The following is an 18,550-nucleotide window of genomic DNA, read 5'->3' as shown; positions in this document are numbered from 1 at the left end:
ACGTTTTTTGTCCTTCTTCATCTGTGCAAGGCTGAGTGTGCCAGCCGTGTGGTTTAGGCTTCTCTCAAGTGTGCTGTTGCAATGGAATGCTCTGCAGTGAATTTTTACTTACCAGCATGGCATATCTTTCATACTGGAAAAACAGGCAGTGTGGTGGCTGCTTTTTGCTACCTGTTTGTGGTGCCTTTATTGCCTTGGTGCAGTTGACACTCCCAAGAAATGCTTTGCTTGCATGTTATGAGGTCTGTGCAGGGGGGTACAAGCAGGGTAGCTCAGGAGCTTTCCTCTTGGACACACTTGGTTTCTTCTTTATGTAGTAACTCTGAAGTCCCCATAATACTATAATATTGGACTTAGGCAATTTTTCTTCTGTAACAGACAACTTTTTACTTTTCCTTGTTAGTTATCTCTTGGGAAATATGCAGTAACTCCCAGTAGTGCAGGGTAGACTTGTAGTATATTCCTGTACCTCTCTACAGATATGTTACCAGAAAGAAATTTTTTATTCCTCAGTTTATTTTTTAAAAAACAAAACAAAACCAACCAAGGTGTTTTTATACCACCCCCCCCCCTTTTTTTTTCCCCACTGCTTTCTGTAGTTAGCATCAATAACAATTTAAGCTGTACACAGCACTGTCTTATTACATAAAGCCTTTTTTTTTTTTTTTTTTTTTTTTTTTTAACCTGCTGCTTTCATCTTCCTTCAGTGCAGGTAGACAGCCTGTGAGTGCTTCTGCCACTGCTCTGTTCTTTGTTGAAGTGGGACTCTGTACTTTATAACAGTTCCAGATGAGGAGTGGCAAATTCAGTGACTCATTAATAGTAAATGCAGCTTAAGTCTTCTGCGGAAAATAATCATGGTCCTGGAAATAATCATGATCTCTTATCTGATAGGCATCGATTTCCCTATTTCTCCCTTCCTACTGGGCTGTTCATAGTATCACATGGCATAGCTGATATTATGAAAGGAACAGAAACTCAGGGGAATGCAGGAAAGTATGAAGATGAGCTAGAAGTAGCATGGTCTTTTTAAATTTTCCTGATTTTAATTTTAATTGGTTGTGAAATATTCTTTAGAGACCATCTGGGCAACTTGGGAGATGGAAAAGTGTTGTTTTAGGCAGTGCTCTATAATTGCCACTCTGAATTGTGGGGGGAAAAGTGGAAGAGCTTGTCTCGACTACAAAGGGAATATACTTCCAAAATACAAAGATAGCAATGACTTGTCAAACAGGGTGTTAAAACATGAACAATGTGAGTTAAACCAAAATAAATTGAAGCTGCAAATCGAAAGATTCCTGTTGCTAAATGTAATTGTTCAATGAAAGCCTTTTCTAACAATAATGCAGATAATAGTAACTCATTATGATGGAGTTGGGTGATTTCGACGATCATATTAAGTTGTTTATTGGGAGTTTGTGTTGAGAAACTCAGCAGGAAGATTTGTCTCGCTTTGAGTAATTTTGAAGGATTGAATGGGGGTCGGAGACCCCAGTATCAGAACCCCAGTTCTGAGGCTTGTATAGCATATGCTGTGAAAGTGTACTGCTGTAAAGTGGAGACTTTAGAAAGTGAGACCGTTCACTGTAAGGCTGTCTTGTGTTTTACGTCCTTATCTTTAATTGCCACAGGTATCAGGTGAAGAGTCCTTGTGAGTGGAGAAATGCTGCCCTCTACTGTTCTGACATTTTTTTTCCTCAAGAGGACAATCTGCATTTTAGGGAACTTGGCCCAGCTTTCTCTGCCCACTAAGACTAAAAAAACGAGGAGATGCTTCTGAAAAGTGGGGAAGAGAATTATGGTATTAGATTACAGGATGCAGGTTTGCTGATCCCAAAACTCTAAAAATCTTGGTTGATACTTTGCATTATTTTGTTTGCCACCAGGAGGAGCGGTCATGGCCCCAAGCCTGCTGATATGCAAGAAGCATTTGAAAAATGCTGTTAATGTATGCTTTAACTCTTAGGTTACCCTTTGTGGAGTCGAGAGCTGGACACTATGATCCTTGTTGAGCCTTGCCAACTCAGGATGCTCTGTCATCCTGCATTCAAAGTTCTTTGTGCCCTTTCTAATTGAGAGGGTCTATGTTCACTGCAGAAGGCTTCGCTATTTAAACATGTGTACGCACACACAATCTCTCTGCCCCCACCAACCAAACAAAAACTACTTTGCAAAACCAAGTCACTTTGAAGTGATTTTTTAGCAAATTCTTATCAGCCCAGATACAGTAATGGACAAGTAAGATGAGTTAGTTTTAAATCAAAAGCAAAATGAGTGTGCCCAAAGGCAAAGCTGAGAAGGACTCTTTTTTTTTTTTCCTACTCTTTGCTCTTTCCTGTTTAGTTCAGTTTTACCTTGTATTAACTTGAGAGAAATTGGAGAAATGGCTTTTTGTCTGATTTTATAACAGACACAAGAAGCTTTATACTTCCAAGTACTTTAATATTTTTCCTCAGAGTTACTATTCTGTCAGCGCTGCTTTTCTGATCTAACAGCTTTCCTCCATTTGGTTATGTAAAAACTTCTTTGTCTTTTTGGTTAAAGTATGATATTCCAGGTGTTCTAAAGGAAGGCAAGAAAGACCTACATTTGCAATGGATACTAACTTTACAGTAAATTCAAAGATATAATAGGGAGCTATTTTCTGTAGGAACGTATTGCATCTTGCTGAAACATTTCACAAAGGAAAGCTCAGTTTTGAAGAACTGTGCCATCAGTTTACCTATAGCTGCTGAAGTTTTACAAGGGCAGGAAATGGGTTCTTCTTGAAGGAGTACGGCTTAGAAACATGGTTATGCAGGGCTGATGAGTGGGATTTAGTCTAGAATAATAATTTCTAAGTTTTATTTGTGAAGTGTGAATACAAGTCACTAGTTGCTGAAGTGACACAACACGCCCCAAGCAAAATGACATGACAACCCTGTAGTTGAAGTGGCTAACAGAAGAAATTTCAGGACCGTGGCACAAGGAGATCTCAGTGACTTGGGGAATTGCGTTAGAAGGCAATTCATGAAACTCAGCAAGGAGTTGTGCCAAGTTCTGCAGCAAGTGCAGAGTAAAGCTGTGTACTGGAACTGGGAAGGAACTGGCTGAATAGCAGCTGTGCCAGGGAATCTGATGGTTCTGGGGGACAGAGAAGCTGAGGAAAAAAGGATGGTACAAGCTGTAAGTAGTTTAGGGTAGAGTTAAATATGGCAGATAATTGGGCATCAGTAGAGCACGTTGGTGCTCAGATTCTCTCCTGCTCTCAGTATACTATTCTATAATTGAATTATGGTCTGTTCTCCCAAGTTTTAGGCAGTGGGACTGGAGAACTGATTTGTTTGCCTTCTCTGTCTCTGTAGTGGAGGAAAATAAAATAAAAACAAAAAACAAAACACCCTCAAGTCATTGTTAGTATTGTGCAAGCATCTCATCTGCACTGGCTGTGAGTGGCTCTTAGAACCTACTCTGGTGCTACGTCAAAACAGTAGAGCAGAAACATGGCAAATTGCTAGCTTTTCTGAATGTTGAGTTGGGGAAGCATGAGCAGCCATTGAAATGAATTTGGAGCAGCATGAGGCTTCACTGGACAAAAGGTATATACAGTTATATTTCCTCTCCTCGATTTTTCACTTTTTTTTTTAATCACTCTTGTGCCTTGTTTTTCCAGTGGAGGCACAGATGCTTGGTTAATATTTTGAGTCACTCAAGAGCAGTTCTGCTTTTCTTAGCTACACTGTACGAATCACATAAAAGATACTCCACAATTGAAAACTGCTGCTCCAAATGGAATTCTTTCAAAAAGGTGGATTAAATGAGTCAGATTCTGAGTAATCCTTCGACAGCTGAGGGATCTTCAGTGCATTATCCATTCTACAATAAGCCCTGAGAAAATGTTCTCTCATTCCACACCTTGTCCTACTCCTCCCTCTCACCCCCCCTCCCCCCCCAGCAAAACAAGTGTTTTGGCTGAACAGTGGTTGCATGTTTGCCCTATCAAGGCTTCTCTATTGTATCACTGTGCTGCTTCTGTAAGTAGGCAGGGAGTGGGCAAGAGGTTGCAGGGGACCCAGCTGACCCAAGGGGGTCAAGGAGATGTTCCGTACCTTTTAATGTTGTGCTCAACATAAAACTGGGGAGTTGTTGTTCTGTTGTAGCTGTTGACTGACTGGGCGTCAGTCCCACCACCCTGCTCCTGGGAGCTGGTGAGTGATTATCTTTGCATCATTCATTTGTATTTTTTTCCCTGTACTTATTACACTTCCTTCACCTCAAACTTTGTGTATTACTTTTCTTGCCCATCTGATTCTCTCCCTCATTCTTCCAAGTGGAAAGTGAGCAGGTGGCTGGGTGTGGGCCAACCAGCCAGCTAAGGTTGCTCCCACCACAGGCAGTTTCTGAACAGGTTTGATATATTTGAAGTAATGTAGTATTTCTTGACTTCAGGGATTTCCTAAGTTGTATTCCAATCAGAGTACAGTCTATTCAGAAGAGAGTCACTGTTTTGTTTCTTCCTCACAAAGATGTTACTGATATATTGAAAGCAGTGAGTTTAATCGAGGAGGTCAAATAGATTTCCATCTGACAGGAAGAAAAAGGCCATAGTGTTTCTATGTGCTGTATTTACCTCCTTATAATTGGATTAAATTTGGAGTTTGCAAAAGGATCCATTTTCAGTCCTACCTTGTTACAAAGATTTCTCTGTTTTTTTTTTTTTTTTTTTTTTCTCTAAGTAGGATGGAATAACACTGAGTTATGGATTCCATAGCAGTACTGCTAGTCAGTCCTGTAGCCTCTAATTCTCAAGAACATCTTGGGTAGAAACCAAAAATATGAAGGCATGCTCCAGGAAGGTTAAATTTGTTTGAAAATATCAGGAGGAAGTGGAAAAGGTTCTTCTCTGGGCCTTTGAAATTCTGAAGCGTGAGCTTCTGAGGGCCTATAACTGCCACGTAAAGCTTGATTTCCTGTAACTTTTGTCAAGGTGTGCTTTTTTTATGGGAGGAGAGTGAAGTATTATTTCTGAATGCTCCTCAGTCCGTCAGTGCAGCTCATGCCTTGCAGCCTCATTATTTTTGCATATAAATGGCATATAATTGCAGACACTTCTGGGTTCTTTATCTGATGTGACATGAGATTTTTCTTTCTTTTTTTTTTTTTTTTTTTTGTACTGAAGAGAACTTTAAAACAAGTTTATGATAAAATGCTCGTGCAGATGATCAATCAATGGGGAAGGAAAGTATTCTTATGTGTGTTTTGGGTTGACTTATCAAGGCTTATGAAGGACCTCATCGAAGTGATGTCCCAGATCTGTCTTCCACTGAACAATTTCAGACTTGGAATACACTGGGAGAAAATCACTGAAAAACATCAATTCATTGGAGCTGTTCTGGGCTTAAGTGCCACTGCAGGGCAAATTTTAAAAAAAGCTGGTGCTATTAATGAAATTTCTCTTTCCAAAATAGCGTTTCACCCTCCTTCTGAAGTTAATGGGGCTGCGTTACTCAAGATTTTGGGAACCGAAGAGACAGGTCAATTTCTTATTCTGCCAGGAATTATCTTTCCATTGTTGATTTATGTGTTTTATCAAAACAACACAGAGGATTCTTTTTTTTTTTTTTATTTAATGCATATTCAGCCATGTTTATTTTGGGCATATGTGGGTCAGGTTGGATGGGCATTGCAAATTTTGTGCATGAGAGTGTGTGAAGCTCGTTAAGAAGGGCAGATGCACGTCAGCGTTCTAAACTGAAGGTGGTCACAGTGGCTGCATCTTAACTCCTGCAGATGTGTTTACATGGCAAGCTGTCAAAAAGATTCTTCTGAGATAGAAATAGCTGCTGAAGTTAACTTTCACAAGAGGAATGAATCTTCAGGCCATGGTGTTCTCAATAAATAAATCCCTTTGCCTAAAAGCACCATGCAGATGATTTTTCTGGCAGTGTAGTGAATGCAGAAACAAACTCCATTTCTTGACTGCTTCCTCAAAATCATTTGAACAGTCATTTTGCATTTTGGGGAGTAACAATAGCAAAGCCAAAGAGCTTCATGGATGCAGTTAGCGCCAAACATTGGTGCTTATGAAGCTAGCGTTCAAATTTCATTTCACCTTACAGAAATTTCTTACGGAATTACTGCTCCTTGAGTAAAGGATAGAGTTACAACCATTGCTTTAGAGCTCTCTGTTAGTGTGAGGTAATCTTAAACCAGTATCATAGCTTCCTTACATGAACTAATTTTGGAGTTCTGTGTATTCTTTCAATATCTATATGTGCTAAGATTATGAGGAAAAGAGATTAAAATAAGTTTATTGGATTTAATTCATTTGAATGCTAAAAGGTATCTTATTTTTTATTGGGTTATGCTAAGTATCCTGGAGGTGTACAAGTTCAGGGTGTACTTGAGGGGAAAAGGAACCTCAACTAGAATCCCACCAGCCTGGCAGGTGCCTGCAGTAATACTTGGGAGACATTTAATACAATATGAAGGTTAGTATGGTCTTTGTCCCTTTGATTTGGCATTCTGACTAAGTGATGGTTTTGCCAAATTAGACCTGCACTTTTTCATGCTATTTAAAAGCTCCAGGTCATCTTATGAGGTTGTTGATTCCTTACCTATATTGTATGAGAGTATGGGTGCAACACATGGATTGATGAAACAGGTACAAGTGCTTGCAGTCAGTCCAGAATTGTGGGTAAATGCTCAACAGGAATATTAGGCTCCTGAAGGGATTGTGGCGCTTTCCTGATACTACGTAACTCTTGATTCTCTTATCTCAAGGACTCTTGGAAATAACAGCTTTCTTATTTTATGATAATAACAATTACTTTTGCTTGCTAATTAAAGTTCTTAATGACGTTGGTATTTTTACTGAACATGTGGGAGTCATAAATGAAGATTTATGTTACTGCTGAGTAAACATTTGAAAGAAACTTGAAATAAAGCAATTCATTTTTTATGTAGTCTTTTCATAAGCATGAAAGGTCGTTTCAGTGGTATCACTTCCGAGTAAATAGCAGTTTTTAAAAGCTTTGAGTTTGTTTCCTCAGAAATTTTTAAATATAAAACTATATTTTATGATTTTCACATTTTTATGGGATCAGGTGGAATCCTCCTGTGCAGGGAGAGAGTTTAAATCTGTGTTCTTCTATGTTCAGTGAATACAGATTTCTTCTTGTCCTTACAAATGGCAGCATTAGAAAGAAGCAGTGATGCTTTGTTTTGCAGTCTTCCCTTTTAAAATTTGTTTTGGATCATCAGGATGGAAACTAAAGGCTCAGACTGAAGAAGCTCAGGATTGGTCCTCTAAATTTGGAAAGAATATTGTTAAATAAGGAGTTAAGGCTGCATTCTCAACAATGGCTTCATGTGTTAATTGATTGTTTTTTGTCCTTTGAAATGTTTATCTAACTTCCAGTTGCAGTCAGAACAGGAGTTGCACAGGGAGGTGAAGAGTTCAAAAGTAGATGTGAGATATTGTGAGTACTGGTGTTTGTATGATTTTGTTCAGATCTCTGGAAGCTTTATGTTCACAGCTGCATATTTAAGATGCCTTGAAGTGCAAATAATTGTTTTGAGCAAGTGAAACCATTGCTATTAAATTTTGGGATTTAGTCGACAAACTATACCTAAACATCACAAATTTTAGTATTGTATTTTTAAGCTTGTGTGACAAGATGTGGTTTATGTAAAGAGCAAGGCAGTTTTGTCATATAACCAATTTGTTTGCCTAGAGCTGTGAAGACATGGCTGAAAGATTCAGATGTTATGTGGTCTTCATCAACAATGTAGATGTAATTGCCTGAAGTTACTTAAGCTTTTTCTTCTTTCATGTCTTACTGACCGAATCCTTTGTGGATGTGTAGACTGTGTTTTCCACTTATTGATTCTTCTATGCCTATGGCACATTAGAGCTTATTTTTTCTGTATTACAAAAGCTATTTGTGCAACACTCCAGTTGCTTTTCCTCTTTGACTTTGTCATGAAATTGCCATGCATTTGGCCGTGTATTTCATTAGAATACCATTGCAATACGACTGGAACTACGGAAGCAAAATAGACTGTGTACAGAAAAGGTTGCGTTGTGGTATAGCAACAGTCTTCTGTTCTTTGTGGAATGGGCAGTGCTTTACTGTTTTCTTTTCCCTTGTGCATTTTTTCCCTTTCTCGTGTGTGATGTTTATACTTATCATTGCATGTGCTTTGCCCTAGTTCTTCAGACAAGAGATTGTATGCTGTGACCCCCAGCCACCTGAAGGGAAATAGAGGGCTTTTCTAGATTCCTCACTGATTCTATTATGCTCAAGACTGCCCTTAGATTTAAGTGTATATGCAAGAGAAGCTTAACCCACACATGTACACACAGAAGATGTATCTGTGTGTGCATGTAACTTATTTTCTTGTTCCACTTAGGAATTTTTCTTTGGCTTGCTACTGTTGCTGCCCATGATGCAGATGACCTACTGTAGTAAGCAATGCCTCAGGTTTTTTGGTGAGCAAGTGTAGGTCATAGCAAGTGCTGGAAAGAAAGTTGTGCTTGTTAGTGTAGCATCTTCTGCCAAGGAGGAGGACCTCATGCAAATGAAATTCATTTTGGGTTTATTGTGGGCAGAGTTGCACATTTTTCTCTAGACATTTTGCCTTAGTTTTGGTTTCATCAGTCTGCACATTTATTAAGATAACTGTCTACAGTATAATTCGTGAAGCTCCTTGTTTCTGAGCTGTAAGTGTGGATGTCCATTTTTCACTATGTTATACTTGTTACTCATCAGGTAAAGTAGGTGAAGTAAAAGATGACAGCAGGCTGCTTGAGACTTCAACTTAGGTGAACAGTCGCAACCAAAAGGAGGAGTACAAACTTCTCTGAGAGTGTTCAATGCTTGCTTTTTCAAAAAAAAAATATTATTCAGCACAATTTAAAATTGATGTTATGGCTTATAGTTATTGAATTGATTTTATTTTTTGTGAAGGTTTTTCAGCTTTGGGGAGAGAAATCAAATAGAATGTGCTATCTATAATATCAGGTTAAAATACAGATATATATTAGAATTCTGCACAGAGTCTGCTTCTGGGGAAAAGGGGGGGGGAAGAATTGAGTCTTTATAGGTTGTGATAAAAAAACCCAACACCTCAATAACAAGTTTTTATAAATGTCTTATACAATAAATAACAAAGATCTTAAGGAGACTGTGACTGCATTTACTTCAGTTCTAAGGAAAGAACTTTGTTAAAAAACTTTTTTTTTTTTAAATATTCACTTGTACCATTGCTTGTAGTGAAATACTTTACTGAGAGTGGCTCATAACCAAATTGATGGATACACCAAATTATTCCTGATTTCCTGAAGACAGCAGGTGGGGGGAATTGTAGCTTCTGATTCCTGAGTCAGAGGGACATGGCTGACCTCTTTTCAGTGGTCTGTGGGGATAGGGCAAAGGGAAACAGCCATGAACTTGAGCATAGGAAGTTTTGCACCAATATGCGGAGGAACTTCACAGTGAGGTGACGGAGCACTGGAACAGGCTGCCCAGGGACGTTTTGGATTCTCCTTCTCTGGAGATGTTCAAGACCTGCTTGGACACTTCCCTGTGCAGCCTGCTGTAGCGGGCCTGCTTTGCAGGGGGGTTGGACTCGACGATCTCTGGAGGTCCCTTCCAGCCCCTACAGATCTGTGATTCTGTATTTCATTGTATTGAAGCTGGAGAATATTTGTATCTTTCTGTTGCTGTTTAATTGCTTTTGTAGACCACTAGGAGTTTTACTCAGCAGTTAATGTTTCTTAACGTTTCATTAACCTTGAATTTTTAATGCTGGAAAATGAGGATTAAATATCCCATAGCCATTCATTCCACGGTCTGCTGAGAGCTCCTTGACAAAGCTGTGCAAACTGCAGATCAGCAAATACCCTGCTGCTAAGCTTACAACTTCCCCGGTTTTATAATTGCGCACATCTGATTTTAAAGTGGGTTTTCACATGCTCATTGGTGCAGTGCGAAAGCACCTTGCGGGAAGCTGGGGCTGATCTCCGGCGGGCCGTGCGGCGAGTCCCTCACTGCAACATCTTGCCCCTCCCCTAAGCAACCAGCGCGCACCGAGCCGAGCATCGTGGCTCTGCTGGAGTTGCTTCTGTTTTCATGGAGGAGGAGATGGCAGACCTTGCACTGCAGCAGGTGGAGCAGCCGCGGTGGATCTAACCCCGGGGTCTGGTGCGAGGATCCGAGTGCTCCTTGGGGCTGCCGTACAGTTGTCGCTCCAGGCTGACGCTAATGTAATTACATGTAAAGCTGACTCGAACGTTTTTAAAAATGGACACGGGATTTTTTTGTTTGCTTTTTTTAAGATCTGGTTTCTAACATGGAGCAGTTTTTTTTCCTGAAGGATTCAAGCTGTTTTATATAAAGGCTTATTTCTGAACACTATGGACTTAGAATAAATGTCAAAGACAGGCAGCAAGCAGCGCTTACAGAGGCATTTTTCTGGAATCTCAGTCGTGGATCGATTGAAGTGCACAGGGTCTGAAAAAATGTCTCCTAGCATAAAAAACTTGGATTGTTTTTCTCCGATGCTATGCCACTGTAAAGTAGCATGTACCAACAACACAATATCTTTAATGTTTGGATGTAAGGTGGGTCTATAATAGGACTTTCCCGGAAATGTAAGCTGGATTTAATAGGCTGTGAATGATTGCCAGGATGTGTAATGTGGCTGTACCTTATTTCCGTTTAAATAGTGTGTATTTTGTTCTGTGTGTTACTCGGTTTTTGGGGCTCTTGGTGATTCTGACTGAAGTAATGAATTTTCGTGGCTACTCTTTAGAGATCCCTTTGAACAGCATTTTGAATTTACTGAATGCCGCATGTGAAATGTCGTCATTCCCCATTAATCAGCATTAATCATCGTGTAATCAGTTTATGGCACTTGGCTTTCATTTTCTTCAGCTGTGGAGAATTAAATACACGGGAGACTTGCACCGAGATGTGGGGCTGGAAATGCCTCCTGACATCATATTGATAGAAGCAATCGTTAGTGGCAGGTTTGGGTTTAACGGTGCCTGTGGGCATTTAGTCATTTTAGGACTCCATCAACTGTTTGGATTTTAGAGTAATAAAATGTATAATTTCCTAATTCGCAGAATAGGAAGCAATGTATTCAGTGCTGTTCAAAGTGCTTTTTCCAGTGAAATTAACACACAAATTGAGGGATGTGTGAGAACCTAGCTGCTAGAAAGCCCCTCTAATTTTAGTGTATGTGAAGTTGCTTTTCAGACTGAGATTCAGCGGTCTTTGTCTCCAGAAGTTATTTTGCACGTTCAGTGTTTCCATGTTGGTGTTCATTGTTCTGAACACACACACGGAAAAACGGAACTGATTTTTATAAATTAGGAGCAGATGTGCCTATACATATGTGCACACGTATAAATAATATGTATGTGTTGATGCTGAAGAAACGCCATGAGTTTGGGAAGGAAGGGTCTGATTTTTATTTTCTTGTGGCCCTTCTGATTGTGTGAATGATTTTTGTGGGGCTCCAAGCTGAATCCTTATTCAGTAGCAGGAATTTGCCGTGTTTTGTATCTGTTTGTCTTTCACGTGCCCAGAGCATTTTTCAGTCATAAATGTGTGTATATTGATTGATGCAGGTTGGAAGCTATTTGCTATAAAATCAAGATTTCTATCGTTCTTTGTGGAACTGCGCATCTCCTTCTCATTTATAACAGTAAACTTGTGAAGAAAGCCCTAGGATGCAAATAGAATTGAGTTTTGCCAGTTATGCTGTAGCTAAGAGATGCCGGTCCCTTTAAGAGCAAACTAAAAATACCCAGCGAATATCCAGAATCCACTTTAGGCGTTTTGTGCCGGATTTGAGTGACAGCGCGCTTCGTGCTGCGCTCGCACGTCAGCGGCCTGTCTGGTGCATGTGGGTCCGGCCGGGCCTGGCACCCTGCACCCTGCGGGGCGACTGCAGGGCCCCAGCCTGGCCCATGGGCACAGGGCAGCCCGAAAGGCAGGCGTGGTGCTGGCGCCTCTGCCCAGAGCTGTACAGGAGCGTGTCCTGCAGGCTAATAGTTTCTCAAGTATGGTTGAGCAGTGTTGTACTTGAAAATGTTTTGTTAGGCTATAATGCATGGGCTTTAACTATAGCTAAATAAACTTGCTGTTCAGCTTGTAGAAGAGAAGGCTCTGGGGGATCTCATCAATGTCTATAAATACCTGAACGGGGGGTGTGAAGAAGGCAGAGCCAGGTTTGGCTCTGTGGTGCCCAGCACCAGGACAAGAGGCTATGGGCGCAAGCCGGCACACCGGAGGTTCCCTGAGAACATTCAGCAGCACTCAGTGCTCAGCCACCCACACAGCACTGGCACAGGGATCAGGGAGGTATGGGGACTCCTCCTTGGAGGTCTTCCAAAGCCGCTTGGGCATCTGCTGTAGGCGGTCCTTCTGGGACGAGGGCTGGGCAGAGGGATGCAGACATGCTGCCCACCTCAGCCCTCCTGTGCTTCTGCGAGCACACATCACAGTTAACGCAGAGCCAGTGCTCTGTGCTTTGCAAATCCCCAGTGAACTGAAGATGAAGTTTGAGTAACTGTGACCTGCTGGTAGTGCACAGGGATTTGGCACTTCTAATTTTTTTTTTTTTTTTTTTTTTTAAGGAATGTTGCAAGGTTGTACTGTACTGAAATACCATTGTGATATCAGAAAAATCCCTTTTAAATAAGGAAAATCAAAGAAGCAATACTTGTGAAAATGTGAAATAATAATACAGTACTTTACATCAATAAATAATCCATCTCACGCAAGTTGTTCTGTGAAACAGTGTTTTCTATTTTCCATAGAAAATAGGTGGTTTGTTTTTTTGTTTCAATTTTTTACTGTGTAGGAAAAGACCATTGGCAATCTAACTGCTCCTTGTTTGGTCTCCTTTCCTTGGCATTCTGGTACAGGTGAATCTCTTCACTACATGTGCATCTTCAAGTATCTTATCATTTCTAAATATCCATGACATGAAGCAATGCATAAATGTTTGCGTTTAACACTGTGTATTTTTGCATATGGTGGAACATTGTGACCTAATTAGCATGTTACATGGGTTTTGCTCAAGATACAACGTCAAACTGAAGAGGAAAATGAATTCCAAATATGAAAGGCAGCTCCCCATGTCTGTACGCTTGAAATGCCTTCGTTTTTTCTCTCAGCCCTAGTTATTAAAAGAAAACTCAGTGCTTCTATTTTGAGAGAGAAGGGGTTAGTTATTCAAAGTCCTGAACATGTGCTTAAAAAATATCTGTTCTGTTCTACTGTTTCAAATCATTTATTTTATCATCTATTAAGACCTAAAATGTAAATAATTCTCAATGTCTTAGGCTGTGATCAGTGAAGAAGTTTTGAGAATACACGCTAATCTGCTTCGGTTCCACTACTGAAGTTTCTTTTGCTATAGCCGCAGGCTTTCAGCTTTTCACTGAGTTGCTGTTCACCTTCAGTGAGACTTCATTTGGTTTTTGCAGTCTGCCCAGCTGTCAGAAATGAGAAGTTTTCAAGGTGACTTGCATTCTGCAATAGCTGAGCATGCTTCTTGTTTTGTATCCTTTCCTTTTTCTCAGTGAGAAAGCACTGTGTTTTCCTGACCGTTTTCTCCTGGCTTAGCACCTCCACCAGGCTGCAGGTTACTCTCAGAGATATGCTAGCACCTTAATGACTTTGTTTTAGCATGATTATGGCAAATCTGGCTGTGGTGTTGCTTTTGGTGCTGCAGTTACTGGAGTGTATTTTCTGCTGATTGGTACCTTCTAGTCAGAGTTATGAAGGCTGTTTTTTTTGAGAGGGAGATGTGGGATAACTGCTGTTATGCAGATTTTCCTTCTACCTTCTTTTGACTTGCTTCATTGTAGTCCTTTTGTGCAGGAGAGGAGATGCTGAATGTAAAGGAGTGTTTCCCCACAACTCTGCTTGCTGGCATGGCCTTCTGATGGGTCCCTTCAGGTCAAGCTTCAGTTCTGAAGTGGAGCAGTGACTGAATAGGGACAAGTATACACATTTGGGTCATCACGAGCAAATGGTTTAAATCCATGTTGCTTTTTTATGCTGTCTGTTCATGCTGCAGTGGAGATATTTGACCCTGTGAACTTCTATGTATTTATCACATTGAAGCAATTGTATCTCCTTTTTTAAGTCCTCACTTATTCTCAATCTTTTTCAAAATATTGATTGGACTTGTACAATTTTTTGTACAATCCCCAGTATTGATTGGGGAAAATTAAAACCAGCCTTGACACAGCTGTATAAATCAGGCTGCATGTTTTTCTGGGTTTTGTTTGTTATTTTTATTTGTAGCATTGCACTGACTTGGGAATCACGTTGTAGCATGAATGAGGAGCATTAAAGCTGTGGGAGAAGGGGAATACAAGAAAGAAGACTGGCAGTATTTTTTTTTTTAGGCACCTTATCACTCTTATTCTAATATTAAAGCTGCTGTAGCACTGATTTTTTTGTGTGCACGTGTTCAGAAGTTGTATTGCTGTGCTTTCAAATTTGTTTCTGTGTAAGACATCGGATTAATGTGTACTTCTGATATAGATTGGGCTTTGATACACGTGCCCTCCTGAAGAGAAGTGTAGTTGCTGCTGTCTTATATTTTGCCATCAAATTATCTGGTAGTTGAGGGTGTTCTTGCAAGATTAATTTTCAGTCCATGAACATGGCATTCTGTATGGCTTGAATCTGTAGATTAACAGAATTGCATGCTGTTGTGGATGTGGGTCACCAGTTTAAGGCATGGGATTGTTTGGGAGTTCTTAATTTTCTTTTGGTTGTCTTTCAGCAAGACCTCTCATTAGGGTAACTTCTTAAAAATATAAAACCACAGCTTAATTATCTCTGGGGAGTAGATTATGTATGAATTTGTTGAAATACCTTCCTTCTAAAGTACAGTATTTCCTGAAGCTTTTCTGTGCTTTTTCTGTGAACAGATGATCTGTATTCTGAAAAACAGTGCTACAAGATGTCCACACAATCCTTGTTTATCCTGTGTGTTTTGCAGATACTGTGTTCGTTTTTATTTTTAACTCTGCTAGGCTTGTGAATTTAGGCAGGGAGGCTGCAGGCTTGAGTACTCAGCATAATGAATGATTTTACTGTGGTGAATATGGAGCAACTTCTGGTCTCATATAAAGTAGCCCAGGTTTATTAAAGTTAATGGTTACTTCAGCAAATTATTTAATCAGTGAGTTTTGAACTGTGAATAAATACTATAAAGTGTGCAATCTGTTTTGAATAAATCTTGTTAACCATGTTACATCCAAAGAGAAATGTTTGGATTTCATCTTGGCATACATATAAATCTGCAGCTGAATTCTCTGGGGGGCAGTATCTGTCAGAAATGTGCATTAAATGTTCAGCACTTGCAGTTTTTTTTTCACTGTGAAATTCTGATGATAACCTAGAATAGTCCATAAAGCTACTTGAAAAAAAAAAAAAAAGTAATGATAAAAACAATAGAGTAAAGGCTTGGCTACTATCTGAGTGGTGTGGGAAACTTTCTAGATGTGCTGTCAGCAAATTCAGAGCTGCTTTGCCATGCTTGGCCTAATTCCTTCCTTTGATCTATCTGCCTCGCCCATTCCTTGGCTGGGGTTCTTCTAAGTTGGGGTCTCCTGGTGCCTGGGTTGGGCAAACGACTGCCTTATTTTAGCTGTTAGCAGAGAAGTGGTCTTTGCCTAGCTACTGTGAGATGGGTTGGTCCTGCTCCCTTCCTCCCTTTCTCCTTGTGCTGCCATCAGTGCATGTTTCATCTGGTGAGCCACTTCAGGGAATTAAAACTCTAGCAGGTGAATGTTGCTGGAACAGGGAACCAATGCTGCTGGCTCAGCTGCTGAACCTGCTCCCATTAATCCAGGTGTGTGGTGGAAGCAAGGGACAGCAAGATGTGGTTGCAGAGCAGCACGGGGAGAGTCCAGAGGGCCCTGCTGCTTTGCACAGCCACTGCCTGTTGGATCACAAGGCTGTACAGTGAAAATGTGCCTTTTGGCTCATGTGGGGTTTAGGTTGTATGGGATTTAGATTCAAGTCTGACAGCAGCATTAACCTGAGTGGAGGAGATGAGCGAATTCCTGTTCCAGTGGTGGCAGCTCCTGGAGAAGGAAGGAATGGGCAGTTGGGGATGGCACAGTTTGAGCAGGCTGGTTCCCCCAAGTGCTCCGTGTCCATCAGGAGGCCTAGCAGTTCCGGAGGTGATGTGCAGTAGCAGAGTAGTACCAAATACTTCCACTTCTCTGGAGTGCTAGGTATTAAAAGAATGTCTGCTTCACTGGAAGTTGAAACACTTTGTTCTAAAGTATTTCATGCAAAGGACAGCAGTAATCTTGAATATCACATCAAAATCCAGTTAATATGTCATGTTTATGATGCTTTTCTGAGAAGTTTATTTCTCTCATCGCTGCATGGCAGAATCCTTACCACAACACTTGTTTTTAAAGTGAACTGTAATGCACATAGGCTTGTTAAAGCTTCGTATGTAACGTATTGTTATGAGTAGATGTGTTCCTTAATGAAATCTAGAGCCTGTTTGCTCTCAGTGTCTACATACCTGTTTCTGATAAACGTGTCTGGTTTCAGGAAAAAAGCCAAGTAGTTCTGTGCTTTGACACAAGGTATTTACTTTTTTTTTTGTAAAGTAAGCTGGTTTTGATTCACTTGCCTTCAGTTTATCAATTTTGATTTTAAACTTGACTGATCCCCTTGTAGCTTTGCACAGGATTTTGTCTGATCTGAGTTGTGAAGTTGATTCACTTTTAGGTCCTACCTTCCCATATTTTCACAGCATGTGGACTAGCAGGATCTTGAGGGGTCATAAGTTCCAGTCACCCTAGAAATGAGTGGCTTAAGCATTAAGGGGTTGGTAACTGATGCACCTTCTCAAGTGGATTCTTTATAGTTTGTCCTGCAGAGCGCATAACTTTGTAATACTGCTTTACTCTCTTATGAAGGGCAATAAAATGCATGGATGACCGAGCATGCCTCGGAATTGGTTGAGACTGGAAAGTTGAATCTGAGGTTCATCTTTAAGCACAGTTATAATGTGAGCATGTGTTCGGAGCTGCTGGATGAGCAGTTAACCTGCAACCCAGAGAACAGGTGAATATTATGGCCCTGTGTGTCCCCAGCTTCATTCATAGCTTCTAGCAGGAGTCCGCTATAGTGGCTATAGAACTGTCTGGCTAGAATGCATCCCTGGTGGATAAATAAATAGGGTCTGGTTTTTAAAATTGAATGAAAAATTAATAACATTGACTGAGTAATGTCTTGTATTCATGTGGAGGCTTCTGTGTTGCAGAAGCTTACTCTGTTTCATAGTAAAACCACATATTCTAGCTTCAGGCAGAGTTAGGAGCAGTGAATTGCTGTGTTGATACCTGGTATAAAAGCTGAGACTGGTATAATAGCTGAGACTATAAAAGCAGACAAAAAAGGCTTTTAGCAGGTGCTCTAAATAGGAAGTGTGGAAAAAGATTTTGAGACTGATGAAAAGATAGGGCACAGGGTTTGTGTTGTGTAAGTAAACGCAATTAAGAGGAGCCCATGGGAAGAGAGTTTGGAAGCATTGTTACTGTACACAAACAGGCAAAACAAACAAACAAAACTAGGTAGCTTCAAAGCATTTTCGATGAAACTAAAATGGCAGAAACCTTTTTAGATGGATTTAGATGAAAATAATAATTTAAACTTGTTAGATTTTATTACCTTGAGATTAGCAGAGTTAGAAAACTACTACGTTATGTTTGTCCTGAGTTTTCTGGATAATCCCTTCATGTTTTGATAGTGGGCTGATCTTTGTTTTAAATGTTTTCTTCAGAAGTACCGCTATCAGGATGAAGATACACCTCCGCAGGAGCACAGCTCCCCGCACATTGCCAACGAGGTGACGGGTCCAGAGCTGGTTCACGTGTCAGAGAAGAATCTGTCCCAGATTGAGAATGTCCATGGATTTGTTTCTCATTCTCATATTTCACCGGTAAAGGTAGGCAGTTCTTTACATTACAAGTTTGAACTGTTTGGATATACTCTGTAGGGTTAAATTTTTGTGTATATCAGATATACCTGCTTGTGTATATTTCTTTTTATGGAACTCCTCACTTGTAAAATTCACTTTATAGACATTAAAGAATTGATTTAGTTCCACACATTGATTAAAGATGCATGATTGTAAAACACCCAGATGATTTACAGTCTCCAAGGTCTTTTCCAACCTCTGAGTCTGTAATTCATAATTTCACGGACCCTGGGAGTATTTAAGGAATCTTGTAGAGGAAGATGCCTTTGAGCTTACAATATTTATTTTTGGTCAGGAAATAGTTTGCTAAAGCTATTGGAATAAATGCTGTTAAAACGTGGACTTCATTATGTCAGAGAAACCCAAGGCTGTTCCTGTGTGCTTAGTATAGCTGGTCCTCTCCTCTTTTGTCCTGATGATCTTCCAGATGCATTCCTGGTTTTGGCATAGCTCATCCTGAAGATCTATATAGTCACAACAGCTCTGAGTTGAGAGAGCTTTTCATAATTCATTTGGTATGTTG

At 40.2% G+C, this 18,550-nt stretch overlaps 1 protein-coding gene across 13 annotated transcripts in view; it reads left to right on the top strand.

Moving 5' to 3' along the window:
• DLG1 (discs large MAGUK scaffold protein 1) overlaps nt 1-18,550 on the top strand; it is a gene marked incomplete at both ends in the record, with an annotated part of 129,503 nt that overhangs the window by 28,901 nt on the left and 82,052 nt on the right. For all 13 annotated transcript variants that reach the window (XM_079539470.1, XM_079539469.1, XM_079539467.1 and 10 more), the window contains one exon: nt 17,830-17,994. In XM_079539470.1, coding sequence (XP_079395596.1) covers nt 17,830-17,994 — 165 coding nt within the window. The remainder of the gene's footprint in view (nt 1-17,829; nt 17,995-18,550) is intronic.

The sequence above is a fragment of the Tetrao urogallus genome, assembly GCF_951394365.1.
Source record: "Tetrao urogallus genome assembly, chromosome: 9".
Lineage (NCBI taxonomy): Eukaryota > Metazoa > Chordata > Aves > Galliformes > Phasianidae > Tetrao > Tetrao urogallus.
The sequence above is the reverse complement of the archived record's forward strand: the minus strand, read 5'-3'. Positions and strand labels throughout refer to the sequence as shown.